This window comes from Chrysemys picta, chromosome 15, assembly GCF_011386835.1.
Source record: "Chrysemys picta bellii isolate R12L10 chromosome 15, ASM1138683v2, whole genome shotgun sequence".
Taxonomy (NCBI): domain Eukaryota; kingdom Metazoa; phylum Chordata; order Testudines; family Emydidae; genus Chrysemys; species Chrysemys picta.
Genome location: NC_088805.1, coordinates 611,708 through 626,391, shown reverse-complemented (window position 1 = coordinate 626,391; position 14,684 = coordinate 611,708). Strand labels below are relative to the sequence as shown.

At 58.2% G+C, this 14,684-nt stretch overlaps 1 protein-coding gene across 3 annotated transcripts in view; it reads left to right on the top strand.

Moving 5' to 3' along the window:
* The window catches only part of SEC14L2 (SEC14 like lipid binding 2), a 49,241-nt gene that overhangs the window by 22,845 nt on the left and 11,712 nt on the right, over positions 1 to 14,684 (top strand). For all 3 annotated transcript variants that reach the window (XR_010592799.1, XM_005278797.5, XM_065568047.1), the window contains 5 exons: positions 9,663 to 9,722; positions 9,847 to 10,035; positions 10,763 to 10,858; positions 13,498 to 13,558; positions 14,093 to 14,176. Coding sequence is in view for 2 of the 3 variants with exons in the window: in XM_005278797.5 (XP_005278854.3) it covers positions 9,663 to 9,722; positions 9,847 to 10,035; positions 10,763 to 10,858; positions 13,498 to 13,558; positions 14,093 to 14,176 (490 nt within the window). In the remaining variant the exon portion in view is untranslated. The remainder of the gene's footprint in view (positions 1 to 9,662; positions 9,723 to 9,846; positions 10,036 to 10,762; positions 10,859 to 13,497; positions 13,559 to 14,092; positions 14,177 to 14,684) is intronic.

Genomic DNA, 14,684 nt, shown 5'->3' with positions numbered 1-14,684 from the left:
GGTTTCTACATCCCCAAGGGGGGTGGAAGGGAAGAGAACAAAAGTAGTCCCCAAGCCCTGTGCCCCTGCACTCCCCACCGCTCTGCACACACATGCAGATTCCAACAGGATCCAAGCCCATGATCCCATGTGTGCAGCCATTCATAAACCTGTCCAGGCCCCCTAGCTACACAGCAGGCACTCCTCCTCTGGTTCCACAGAGTCCAGCTCACACCAGAAGCCTTTGAAGTATTTATTTAATTGCTCTTATCTTGTTTTTCATACAAGATATACATTCCTTCCCCCTCTTCCTCACTTCCTGCTGCCCCACCCCCTTGCTCCAGTACACCCTGTGACAAAGTTCCTCCTCTATCTTGGTGGGTCCTGCGCTTATTGGCAGATTTTCTTGCCTCAGAGATTCACCACGTGGGTTGGGGAACAGCCCAGAGACCTTCCCCTCTGGAAGAACCCACAGTCCAGGTCAATTGGAAGGTTTGGGGGGAACACAAGCCCCCCCCTCTACTCTGGGTTCCAGCCCAAGGCCCTGTGGACTGCAGCTGTCTATAGTACCTCCTGTAACAGATACATGACAGCCACAACTCCCTGGGCTACTTCCCCATGGCCTCCTCCAACCACCTTCCTTATTCTCACCACAGGACTTTCCTCCTGGTGTCTGATAACACTTGTGCTCCTCAGCAATCCCAGCTCCTCACACCACAACTGAAGTGAGCTCCTTTTAAAACCCATGTGCCCTGATTAGCCTGCCTTAATTGATTCTAGAAGCTTCTTCTTAATTGGCTCCAGGTGTCCTAATTAGCCTGCCTGCCTTAACTGGTTCTAGCAGGTTCCTGATTCCTCTAGTGCAGCCCCTGCTCTGGTCACTCAGGGAACAGAAACCCTGTCTGACCTGGGAATCATAGATCACTCTCCTGTAGTCCTCTGGCCTGGAGGGAGGTAGGGGACTGCTCCTCCTCTTTCTCTGCTACCTGCTTGCTGGCTGCTAGACCCACCCATACCCTTGGGTGCTACTGCTACAGCCCCTTGGGGGGGGGGCCTACTGGCCCACTCCCCAGAGAAGAGGAGGGAGAGACCCCAACTATTGCTCCTGCTGCTGGGAATGCCACCACCACCTCCACCTGAGAAGGGTCCTTCCTGCTGGCCACCAGACTGCCGCCTGGAGCTGCTACGTTTGCAGCTGGGGAGCCGCTGGAGCCCTAAGGAGAAGAAGAGGACCATCTGCCAGTGGGGGAGCGTGTAGGAATTCTACAAACCACTGTGGAGGGGGCCCTCCCAGACTGAGTAACTTTTGAACTGTGCTCTTGTGGTGGGGATCTAGACTGTGTTTGTGGAGACACAGGGGGTGTGGCGTGGAGCCTGCCCCCGGTCCATCTGTGTCTTCCCCAACCCCCCCCCCACCACCATCATCGTTGCCCCCTCCACCACCCCCACTGACTACTCACCATCTGCCTTGGGCTCCTGCCTCTGGGACTCAGCTGCTCCCCAAGGCTTGCCATGCCCTGTTGCCACCATTGGGCCTGATACAGCAGCCAGCTTACAAGGACTTCCTTTTTTGTTGCAAGCGCACGTGGGTGCACGTGCCCCCCCTCCTTTGGATTGACCTCCTACCCCCTACAGCAAGCCCCCAGCTTTGCCCCTGCTACCTACCCATTTGCCCCTTGCAGCCTTTTGCCCCTTTCCCTTGCCCCAGCCCCTTGCTAGCTCCAGTCTGTTTGCCTGCCACGCCCTTTCCCTCTACAACCTTTGTCTGTTTGACCCGCCCTAGCCTCTGAAGCTAGCCTCATGGTTCCTCTGCCCCACTCCCAGCCTGATTGTTCCCCTTCCCCTGCGGTCCCCTTGCATTGATTAGCCTCTCCCTTCGTGCGCCCATGTCCCCTCCTATGCGCTTGTGCCACTCCCCGTTTTAGTTTAATTCTATTTCACTGCCCCCCCCCCCCAATGCTGTTATTTCCTCCCTTCCTTGGTGCAACTAGAGGAGCCAGAAACCTTCCCTGAGTCAGTGACTGACCCCTAACCTTGATAGCCCCCCATTCACCCCTCCCCTTTTTTTGGCGCCCTCCGCCCCTGCTTACAGCCTAGCAGAGAGGAGTGGTCGAACTGCTTCCCCTTTCCCTACCCCCCCCCTCCAGTGTTTGCTCTCCCCCCGTCCTCATTATGGCCGGGGACGAGGAGAGTGAGACCCCTCGGGCAGACCCTGCTGCCCCTCCTCCACCCGCCCCACCATCATCCCCCCTAGCCTCTACCTCAACCGCCGCTGCCGAGCCACCTACTACCATCCCTGCTGGAGCGCCGGCAGCGGTGGGTACCGAGGTGAACTCCGCTGCTGCCACGTCCCTCGCCCCCTCTGACTCTGGGGGAATCCCCCCAGCCGGCAGGAAGGGCCAGGGCACGAAGAAGGGTAAAGGCCCCGCTAAAAAAGCCAGGCCCTCCATGGCAGGGGGTGTCCCCACTGCCGCGGCCCCGCAACAGGCCGCGGCATCCCTCCCTGCTGTTCCCTCCACCAGCTCTATGGGTGTCCCACCCCCAGCTCCCAGGGCATACGCCCAGGTGGCAGCGGCCCCCCCGCCTGCCGCTACGTCATCTCCCCCATCCACCAACTCTGCTACCATCTATAGCGGCCGGGGCCCCTTCCCCACCTTGGCCAGGAAGCACGGTGTCCGTTGCCTCCTGGTACCTGCCTCGCCCCACGTGGAGACCTACGTGCGGGCGTTGGCGAGGGTGGTGGGGCCCACGGCCATTGTGGCGGCCTCCAAGATGTACGGAAAGGTCGTCTTCTTCCTAGCATCGGAGGCCGCTGCCCAGGAGGCGGTGGAGAAGGGCCTGGCAGTGGGGGGCGTGTATGTCCCCCTGGAGCCGTTAGAAGACCTGGGCGCCCGACTGGTCCTGACTTCTGTCCCTCCCTTCCTTCCAAATGCCGCCTTGTTACCCGCCCTCTCTACCCTGGGGAGGCCGATCTCTGTGGTCAGCCCTCTCCCATTGGGCTGCAAAGACCCCGCCCTCCGTCACGTCCTCTCGTTCCGCCGGCAGGTACAGTTACAACTGCCGCCGCCGGCACGTGACGGTGAGGTGCTCGAGGGGTCCTTCTTGGTCCCCTACCACGGGGCCCGCTACAGGGTACATTATTCAACGGGGGAGGCCCGGTGCTACCTCTGCCGGGCGATGGGACACGTCCGGAGGGACTGCCCTTTGGCCCGGCACGGAGGGACATCCGGGACCCCCGAGCCCCGGCAGGGCGCCGGCCCCGTCATCGCCGGCGCCCCTAGCTGCCCGGCGCCCGAAGCCGCCCCTCCTCCTTTCCGGCCCACCAATGCTCCCACTCGGGCCCAAGGGGTATCTCCCCCAATGCGCCTAGACGAGCGAGAGGGCCCCACCTCTGCCGCCTGCGATCTGGCAGGGCATGTGGAGGAGGGTGAGGTAGGGATATCGCCGGGCATAGAAGAGGGCATGCCCCAGAGAGAATCCTCCTTCCTACATGCTGCCCCACCGTTGCTTCCCCGAGTCCCTAAGCCTTCGCTCTTGCTCCCTGACCCAACTCCTGTTAGCCAGCCCCCAGATGATGCCATGGAGGGCTGGTCCTTAGTACAGGGGAAGCGGGGCAAGCGGAAGGCTCGAGCTCCGCTCCTTCCATCTGATGGGGTAGCCCCCCGGAAGACCAGGAAGGGGGGAACCGATGCTGAGCCTTCCGCATTGCCCCCGGGTGGGTTTTGTCCACCATTGCTGGCTAGGGAAGACGTGGCAGCATCGGAGGAAATCACTACCTCTCCTCCGGTGTCCCTTCCTATGGAAACCCCTGATGGAGCCCCTCTCGCCCCCTTACAATCTGAAGCCCTGCACGCACCAAGGCGAGCGTTACTTCGGGTGCAGGAGGGGAGAGCCCTGGGGTGGTGGAAGGTGATCTCCCTTCCATTTATGAGGAGATCGAGGCCCTGGGTCTGACCCCAGTTACCCAGGGGGAGGACGACCCTCTGCCAGCGGGCCTCGATCTGAGCGACCTCGCCTCGGCCTCCCTTTCCCCGTATTCCGTCCCCTTACCCACTGCTTCCACTCCCGCCTCCAAGGAGCCCCTGGACTCTTCCACCATCTCAGCTGCAGATGGCACCCCGCTAGCGGCCTCCGAACCTCTTGAGGCGACGGCCAGTGCCACGCAACTGGGATCCGAGTCGCCAGGGGACTCTCTCATGGCTGAGGGACAGCCGACCTCCTTTCTGGGTGGGGGCCCCATCGTTGATTCTCCACCTACGGATGCCGTGGCCTTACCATCTGCCTTGGAGCACGAATCCGGCATCGCCGAGGGCCCACCTCCCTCCCTGCAAATCCCTGAGCCCCTTTGTGGGGTGCCACCCCCCCCACCCAGTGGCCTGGCTGCTGAGGCCCCCGATCCCACTATCGCCCCTTCCCCTGTCCCTATTCCTGACTCCGACCCTGCCCCTGTCACCGACCCCGTCCCTGTCCCCTCCACTTCCCATGCTGCTATTGCTGCCCCTGGGGGCGTCTCTTTCCATATCCCAGAGGATGACCCCCAAGGAGCGGCCTTTGTTTTTCCCTGTCCCGACCCACCAGGGGCTGCTATTTTCCCTCCGCCGCCCCCCATTGAGCCAGGGTCTGAGGCGGGCCACGTGGCGCCAGCCCATCGGACGCCACGTCGAGGGTCTGCCCCCTGCTTGCCCGTCTCGGTGGGCCACGGGGCTGTGACAGGGGCCCCGCTGGGGGATAGCCATAGATCAATAACCCCACCCCCCCATACGCTGAGAGAGGAGCTACGGGACTTCCTTGAGGATGTCCGTGGCTCCCGCAACAAGGTACAGCTTGCACTCCAGCGATGGGGGGATTTCCATCAGATCCTCCGGGCCGCGAGGGCCCTCATGGGGGAGGGTAAGAGGACTGGGAGGCAGGCCGCCGCGGCCTACCAACGGGTCCGCCTCTTCCGTGACTCCTTAATCGCTTATGGGGCAGCCCGACGGAGGCCGTGGGTGTCTCTGCTAGCGAGGATCCCCCCAGCCCTCCTCATGGCACCGATCATCTTCGCAACATTAAACACCCGGGGCTGTAGGATGGGTCTCCGCAGGAGCCAGGTGCTCTCCTTCCTTCGGGAGGGGGGGTACTCTGTGATTTTCCTGCAGGAGACCCATACGGATCCGGCCGCTGAAGCTAGCTGGCAGCTGGAGTGGGGGGACAGGGTCTATTTTAGCCACCTCACAGTTCGTACGGCTGGAGTGGCTACCCTGTTCTCCCCCGACCTACGGCCCGAGGTGCTGGGGGTCACCGAGGCTGTTCCGGGCCGCCTGCTGCACCTCCAGGTCCGCATGGAGGGGCTTGTGGTTAATCTTGTCAACGTTTACGCCCCGACATTGGGCCCGGAGAGGTTGTGTTTTTATCAGCAGGCGTCCGCCTTCCTCGGCACCTTGGATCCTTGCGAGTGCCTGGTCCTGGGCGGGGACTTTAACGCCACCCTTGAGGAACGGGACCGCTCGGGGACCAAGCAGCACCAGGCCGCCACGGACGTCCTCCAGGAGATCGTCGAACATCACTCCCTGGTGGACATCTGGCGCGACCACCACCCGGATGACGTTTCGACATTCACTTTTGTCCGGGTGGAGGTCCATCGGTCGTACCACTCCCGGTTGGACTGCATCTATATGTCACGCTTCCATCTTTCCCGGGCCCACTCCTCCAGCGTCCGGCCGGCCCCTTTTTCAGATCACCATCTAGCCACCGTGACAGCCTCTCTCTGCGCGGAGAGGCCGGGGCCGGCCTATTGGCACTTTAATAATAGCTTGTTGGAGGATGTGGGCTTCGTGGCGTCCTTCCGGGAGTTCTGGCTAGCCTGGCGAGGGCAGCGGCGTGCCTTTCCCTCGGCGCAGCGGTGGTGGGACCTGGGGAAGGTGCGCGCCCGGCTCTTCTGCCGTGACTACACCCGGGGCGCCAGCCGACGGAGGGATGCGGCGATAGGGCAGTTGGAACGGGAGGTCTTAGAGCTGGAGAGGCGTCTAGCCGCCAGCCCCGGTGATCCATCCCTCTGCGGAGCGTGCCGGGAGAAGCGGGAAGAGCTGCGCACCCTCAAGGACCATTGGGCCCGAGGTGCCTTTGTTCGATCCCGCATCCGCCTCCTTCGGGAGATGGATCGCGGTTCCTGCTTCTTCTACGCCCTGGAGAAAAAGAGGGGGGCTAAAAAGCACGTCACCTGCCTTCTAGCAGAGGACGGCACCCCCCTCACGGATCCGGCGGAAATGTGCGGGAGGGCCAGGGCCTTCTACGCAGGCCTTTTCTCCCCGGATCCGACCGATCCTAACACTTGCAGAATGCTCTGGGATGAACTCCCGACGGTCAGCGCGGGCGACCGAGACCGGCTGGAGCTGCCTCTCACTTTGGCCGAGTTCTCGGAAGCCCTCCGCCGCATGCCCACCAATAAATCTCCAGGCATGGACGGGCTAACCGTGGAGTTCTACCGCGTGTTTTGGGACGTCCTCGGCCCGGACCTTGTCACTGTCTGGGCCGAGTCCTTGCAAGGCGGGGTCCTCCCTCTTTTGTGCAGGCGAGCCGTGCTGACCTTATTGCCAAAGAAGGGGGACCTCCGCGATTTACGGAATTGGCGTCCCATCTCGCTCCTCAGCACGGACTATAAAATCATAGCGAAGGCCATCTTGCTGCGGCTAGGGTCCGTGCTGGCGGACGTGATCCACCCAGACCAGACCTACACCGTCTCGGGCCGCACCATCTTCGACAACTTGTATCTGGTCCGGGACCTCTTGGAACTCGGGTGTAGGGATGGTCTGTCGTTCGCCCTCCTGTCCCTGGATCAGGAGAAGGCGTTCGACAGGGTGGACCACGGGTATCTCCTGGGCACGCTGCGAGCGTTTGGCTTCGGGCCCCAGTTTGTGGGTTTTCTCCAGGTGCTGTATGCCTCCGCAGAGTGTTTGGTCAGGCTCAACTGGACCCTGACCGAACCGGTCAGCTTCGGGCGAGGAGTACATCAAGGGTGCCCCCTCTCAGGCCAGCTGTATGCTCTGGCGATCGAGCCCTTCCTCTGTCTCCTCCGTAGGAGGTTGGCAAGGTTGGTGCTGCGGGAGCCGGAGCTGCGGCTGGTCCTGTCGGCGTACACCGACGACGTGCTCCTCGTGGTCCAGGACCTGGGTGACTTTGTGCGGGTGGAGGCTTGCCAGACCATCTATTCGGCAGCCTCCTCCGCCCTGGTCAACTGGGTCAAGAGCTCTGGCCTGGTGGTAGGGGATGGGTGGCAGGCAAGCTCCCTCCCACCCGTGCTTCAGGCCGTCCGGTGGAGCGCGGGTCCGCTGCTCTATCTCAGCGTTTACCTTTCTGCTACGCATCCGTCTCCGCCGGAGAACTGGCTATGTTTAGAGGGCAGGGTGCCGGAGCAGCTCCGGAAATGGACAGGACTGCTCCGGTGTCTCTCCATTCGAGGGAGAGCACTGGTGCTCAATCAATTGGTCCTGTCCATGCTCTGGTACCGGCTCAACACCCTGGTCCCGGCCCCGGGTTTCCTGGCCAACCTCTGGACGTTGATTCTGGAGTTCTTTTGGCCAGGACTGCACTGGGTCTCTGCGGGGGTTCTCCATTTACCCCTGGAGGAGGGAGGGCAGGGCCTGAAGTGTTTGCACGCTCAGATCCACGTCTTCCGTCTCCAGGCCCTGCAGAGGCTCCTTCATGGTGCAGGTAGTCCGGCATGGAGCGTATTGGCGCACGCCTTCCTGCACCGCTTCCGAGGGCTCCGATATGACCGGCAGCTCTTTTGTCTCCATCCGAGAGGTCTTCCGCGAGACCTCTCCGGGCTGCCGGTCTACCAGGACCACTTCCGGACCTGGAAACTGTTCTCAGTGACCAGGTCCGTGGCGGCCACCGTGGGGGCAGATCTCCTCGCGGAGCCCCTGCTACACAACCCCCAGCTCTGTGTGCAGGTGGCGGAGTCCCCCATGGTGCGCCAGAGGTTGGTCCTGGCAAAAGTCACCAAAGTCGGAGACCTCCTGGACTACGACCGGGGAGACTGGCTGGATCCCCTGACGCTCGCTCAGCGCATGTGGCTCTCCAGACCTCGTACTCCCCGGCACGTGCTTCAGGAGGTGAGGGCCGCTTTGCCGCCCGCTGCTCGGAACTATCTCGACCGGGTCCTGTGAGAGGGCACGCCCCGCCCACCCTCCACTCTGAGCCCTCCAGACCTTTTCATCGGGCCCCTGCCCCGTAGACCCAATCGCCCCCCCCCCCACCCCCGTCCCTTCACCATGAGCTGGCTGCACGATCTGCATCCAGTTCTGTTCCGGACCGCACCAAGGAAACATCTATACACGCTCGTGCTCCATGTTCTTCATGTCCTCACCCTCGCGTCCCGCCCTGATATGAAGTGGCGGGACCTCCTGCCACCACTGGAGGGTGAGGAGCCCCGGTGGGCCAGCCTTTATTCTACTCTGATCCCAAAGCCCACCGGGGACATCAGTTGGCAGCTCCTTCATGGAGCTGTGAGCACGGGCGTGTACTTGGCGCGGTTTACCCCTATCCCAGACACCTGCCCCTTCTGTGGCATGAGGGAAACCCTGGCGCATGTTTACCTGGAGTGCGCCAGGCTGCAGCCCCTATTTTGGCTCCTCAGGGATATTTTGTTACAATTTTGGTTGCACTTTTCCCCTCACCTTTTTATTTATGCACTCCCTATCGGTCGCCCCACAAAGTTGCGGGACCTCCTAGTCAACCTCCTCCTGGCCCTAGTGAAACTGGCCATTTATAAAACCAGAGTGAGGAGGTTGGCCGATGGAGTCTCCTGTGACTGTGGGGCCTATTTCCGGTCCTCTGTCCGTTCACGTATCCGGGCAGAGTTCCTCTGGGTGGCGTCCACTGGCTCCCTTGACGCCTTTGAGGAGCAGTGGGCGCTGTCCGGGGTTCTCTGCTCGGTGTCCCCGTCAGGTTCCCTTCTTTTGACCCTTTGACCTCACTCCTGTCCCTATTCTTTTATTAGTTGTCCCCCATAACTTTTTGGTCTCCAGGCCCTGTGGACCCCCCCTTAGGCTGGGGGGGATCCTTTAGCAGTGGGTGGGCTTTGCCCGCCCACATCCTGGATCCCAATAGGACCAGACTCCTGTACCCCACTGGTCTGGGTCTGTCACAACCCCTTCTTGTCTTGTTCTCACAGAGTCACAGGGGGTTTAAGGCCAGAAGGGACCACCTGCTATTCCAGCCCTGAGTCCCCAGCACAGTGCAGAGGGTGCACTTCAACCCAGCCTGCTGCTCCAGCCTTACCCTCCACACACACCCAGCTCTACTGATGCCCCACAGTCCTGATGTGCAGCCTCCTGCCCCCGCCTCCATTCCAGTCCTGAGTCCCTTTTGGGCAGAAGCTGTCAGTTACATGCAGGATCTTTCCTGACGCTGCAGCCATACCTCGCTGCTCGCCTTGCTGAGTTTTGTTCCACAATGTCAGTGTTCATCGGAGGAGGGTAGAAGACGTACACAGATTCCTGTATTTCCTGTCCCTGCTTGAAAGTGACCCAGACGTAGGGTGACCAGACAGCAAATGTTAAAAATTGGGACGGGGGTGGGGGGGTAATAGCCTATATAAGAAAAAGACCCAAAAATCGGGACTGTCCCTATAAAATCGGGACATCTGGTCCAGACTGTTTTCCCCCCACTCTCAACAGCTCCCCTCTGGTTTGTTTTAACAGTATGTTGAGTTTCGGAAGCACATGGATGCTGACAACATCATCAACTGGCGCCCCCCGGAGGTGAGTTCCCATTTGCCCTCTCCCTCCTGTCCTCGGGGATGGATTTCTGCACCTGTTCTGGGTGCGGCCCGCGAACAGCTGTGCTTAGTGGAGGGACTCTAAGGCCTGTGTCTTTTCTGTGCAGGTGATTCAGAAGTACATGTCTGGGGGGATGTGTGGGTATGACCGGGATGGCTGCCCCATCTGGTACGAGATCATTGGGCCCCTCGACGCCAAAGGCATCCTCTTGTCAGCCTCCAAACAAGATCTGCTCAAAAACAAGTACCGTGACTGCGAGATGCTGCTGCAGGAGTGTGACAAGCAGACCCAGAAGGTGAGACCTCGCTGCCTCCATGAGTCATTGTCATCTGGGCCTGGAGAGCCCAGGGCAGGGAAGGAGCCTGTAGCAGTGGCCAGGGACTTTCTGTCTTGAGGTCTAGGGTCCTAAGCCGGAGCAGGGCACAGGAGAAACCAGCATTCAGACTTGGCTAGGATCCTAGTAACTGAAATACATTACAGGCTCTCTGTACCAAGACCACTTTGCCCACCACTGAAATGCAGCCACCTCTGGGATGGAAGAGAGCAGCTCTTTAACAGCACACAGCAACACTGCAGAACATCTCAGAGCAGGTAGTGAAGAAGAAAACTGTGTCCAGTTGAAACAGTGGGTGGAATTCAGGGAGGCAGAATGTACATTACCTGCCTGTGTTAGAAGATGCTCAGAGCCCAGCACTGTTGGAACAGCTTTGGAATTTTAGATGGCCGCCTGAAGGATAGGATCTCCTGCAGTGCCCCGTCTCCACGCTGGAGCATTGGGGCCTGTGCTGGGACAGGAGAGCATCCCCTACTGAGCCACATACACCACTCTTCCAGGATGACAGCCCAAGGGGTCATGCAGGAAGGCACTATGCCCCAGGGCCCAAGCAGGAAGCGAATAGGAGAAAGCCCATCACCTAGTAAAACAGAGTTTTGATTGAAGATGGCTGTGTTTCCCTGGGATGTTACCCTGCAGATGGTTGGAATGGTGTCTGTCTGAATCCTCTTGCTCTGTTCTCTTGCAGCTGGGGAAGAGAGTTGAGATGGTCATGATGATCTATGACTGCGAGGGGCTGGGCCTGAAGCATCTCTGGAAGCCAGCCGTGGAGGCGTATGGAGAGGTGAGGAGGTAGGGGTCAGGGGAGGGGGTCTCTGTTTACATGTTGCTTATTCTCCATCGTGCAGAATGGTCTGGTGCATGGGTTTCCTCAGATCATATGCTTTCCCCACAAGTCCACTTCATGGTGATTTAAGGATTAGTCCTCAGGTCTATGACGGAGGCAAATAGATCTTCCCCTGTTTGTTTGTTAACGAGTGTCTACAGGCTAAAATATGTGGTTGGTGGTTCCTTTCCCGGGAAGGAATCCAACTGGACTTTCATAGATTACACTGGCATTGGCCAGACCCAGTATTCTTCTCTTATTGAGGATGTGACAGGATCACAGATACCTCAGTAGATGTTTGCGCTGAGGGCCTCGCTTTTGGTTATCGGGTTAACTAGCCCAGCTGACAAAGGACATAGCTGCACTGCAGTCAGGAGGTGCGATTGCAGCATGTGCAGACGTAGCTTTGATTTAGCTCGAATAGCAATAAGTGAAGCTGGCAGCTGCTCCAGTATGTACCCGGGGACCTGGGCAAACTAGCTTTGATCTACCTAGCTAGCTTTGATCTATGCTATATATTCAGCAATTACATCTCCTGATTACATCTTGGATAAGTGTCTGAATTGGAAGGTTGAGCTAGATAGTTTTAGAAGGGCTTCCTGGATGTGTTCAGTGGAGTGTTTGATGTCTTACCTTGGCTCTCCGATCTTCTAGATTTGAGGTGCTGAAGGCTGACTTTGGTTGCTTCTCTTGTTCGTACAAAATCCATGGAGTTTGGGTAGTTTTCCAGTGTTGCCAACTCTGAGTTTTATTGTGTGTCTTGTAGTCTTTGGTGTTTTTTCTTAAAGCCCCAGTTCCTGGAGTCATGGGAATATGTGAGAATCTCAGCTCTCATTTACCAAAATAATGGTTTCTGGCCCTTATGGCAGTGGAAAAAACCTCAAAAACGTGATCCCTAAAGGTTCAAAGAAACCCAGAAAGCAAATACAAATAATTCCAAGTTATTTTTTAAAATCTCATGAATTTCAAGCCAATCTCATGATTTTGGGAGATCTCACTCATGACTTGCCAACCAATTGGGGTTGGCCATGCTGATGGTGCCTTCCAGCGTAGCTGATTTGGAATGATTCTGGTTTATCCTTCAATACTGGCCAATCCCCAACCATTTGAAAAATCATGTCAGGGCCCCAAAAATCATGAGATTGCTGTAGAAATCATGAGATATGCGTTCTCCTATGGTTGTGGGGTTCTAATAAGCATGGAAAGGCTTTAACAGTGTTATTCTTTCGGGGTCAAATTCCACCCCATGCAGAGGGCTATTGCTCAGGGCCTGGGCACTGCAGGAGTCTCGCTTCAGCCCTACGGGTGCTAAAGCCCTCTGCACAGGGGTGAATTTCCTCCTCTCTGCAGATGTCATAGGATGACCCCACCTAGGGCACCTTTCACGGGCAGGTTGCGACACAACAGGCATGCCTAGCCTCAGTTTCCCTTTTAGTCTAGCCCTGAAAGGATTATCATCTCTCAATGTGCACTACCAAGCCCACCTTTGAGTATAGCTTGCTCACATACACCAGTGCAGTAGTTCCCCTAAAGCAATTCTCCAATGTGCACAGTAAATATAAAGGTACCGTGGTTTCTCCATTCCCCACTCCAGGGGAATCACCTCCACCCACCCACTCCATAGCAGCACATTGTTCCCAGTTCCTTTCACCCCTGATGCAAGTCCCCACTCTCCAGGCCATCCACTTGAGTGGCCAGTCTCCACAGCCCACATCAGGTGTCCTCAAGAGAGCTCCCCAGTGTCCCACTCCCCAGGCCTCCCTGCCAGGGAGATCCACCCTCCCTCTTGAGCCTGGGCTCAACTTCCCCAGATAAGCTGGATCTTCCCCATTTGCCAAGGAGCCACTGCCTGAGCCTTAAACTCCTCAGGGTTCCCGAGCTTTGGTCAGTTCTCGCTAGCAGTGCTGTTCCACACAGCTCTCTCTACCTGCTGCATCCCCGCCAGCTGGCCGATTCTCCCAGTCTCCTCCCCTCTAGGGCCCAGGTGCCCTCTCTTAAGCCCAGCTGGGGACGGGGAGGGGTCAACTGGCCTGTCACAGGTGCACTGGCCTCTTTTCTCCCCCTGTTCCCCCATGACAGCAGAGCTAGTGGGTGTATGTTTTAATGCCCTTTTGTGGATCTGAATTTGGGGGCTCCCTGACAGCCTGTCCTAGACTGATCCCTCTTTCCTGAGGAACTTGGATTTGAATTGCTTGCCAGTCCTTTTTTTGTACTTATGACTGGCCTTTGCTCTTTGATTTCTGTTCCTCTCTGTTTCTGGGGTGGGCGGGGGGGGTGGAGATTCAGATTGGGGGACGAGAGGGTCACTGGGGTTTAAAGCAACCAGAACACCTCTCCTTTGGTGCAGAAGCCTGGAGGGGGAGGAAGAGACAGGGAAGGGCTGTCTCCTGTCTGAAATCATTGCAAGCTTTGTGCAGGTGTCTGATGTGGATCTGGTTCCGTCTCCTCCCGCACAGCTGTTTGCTACTACAGCCCAGGGCTGGCTGGTGGGGGCTGAGGCAAGGTCCCAGACATGAGATACTGGGGTTGGCTGGGGGCAGGGAGAGCTTGGGATAGGTTTCTGTCTCCCTGACTGACAAGCTCCTTTGGATTCACAGCTTCTGTCCATGTTTGAGGAGAACTATCCCGAGACCCTGAAGCGCCTGTTTGTAATTAAAGGTGGGTTTAACTGCAATGCAGGACAAGGCTTGTATGCTTCCCCTCCCCGCCCAACTGTGCAGTTGCATGCACATGCACACATACACGCATGCACATGCATGCATATACATGTGTGAGCTGGGACAGCAGACTTGCATTTGGAGGAGATGCTGCATGCACATCTCTGCCCCCTGGGGACAGAAACACAGAATACCCAGTCTGGAAGGTGCTCTGTGCAGACCCTCTACCTTTGCCACCTGGGGTACAGTGCTAGTATCCAGCTGGGGAAGCATGGTTGTTTGTGCCATGGCCCAGTAGGAGACACCACAGTCAGCCCAGGAGATGCACAATGTTGTTGGCCATGTTGTATGTTCTCCCATCTCTATCACATTGGCACAGCACTGGCGCTGCATGGCAGGGATCGGTGAGAGACATGAGGAAGGCATTGCAGATCCCTGGCAGGGGGTGGCGCAGGAGGTAGAAGGCCAAGGTGAGAGGATGGTATGAAGGATTTCTTGCCCATGATACTTTGTTCTCTCTGTACCATCCTTGCAGCTCCCAAGCTCTTCCCTGTGGCCTACAACCTCATCAAGCACTTCCTGAGCGAAGATACCCGTAAGAAGATTGTCGTTCTGGGAGGTGAGTTTGACCCTGCCCTCTATCCCTGCCTTGCACCTCCTCTCCCAGCCTAGCCCATGGGCCCCCAATGACCAGGCCCCCAGTCCCAGATCCCCTTTTCTAAGGGGAATTTGCTGCCCAGCCTGAGTCTAACCCCCTCTGCTCAGTGCAGGGACATCACCAGACTGCTGCTTCCTGTTGCCTAGTTGATGCCCCAGTCCCACCATTCACAGAGAGTTGTTACATTTGGGCACGGAGGGTCTCGTGATGATCACAGTGCTGGGCAGGATAAATGAACCCATTCAAAGCGTCTTCGTACATCTCACTGGCTCAGCAGGGCTGGGTCTGATCAGCAGCTGGATGGGAGACCTCCCAGGAAGACTGAGGCGGGTGTGAGTGATGCGGTGCAGTGCTGCTGCCAATGCCCCTGCGTGGCACTAGGGGGCAGCGCGCTGCTGGAAGGGCCATATTTCAGATGAAATGTAAAACGGAGCTGGGGTGTTTAACTGCCTGTGGGTCTCTTTGTAAA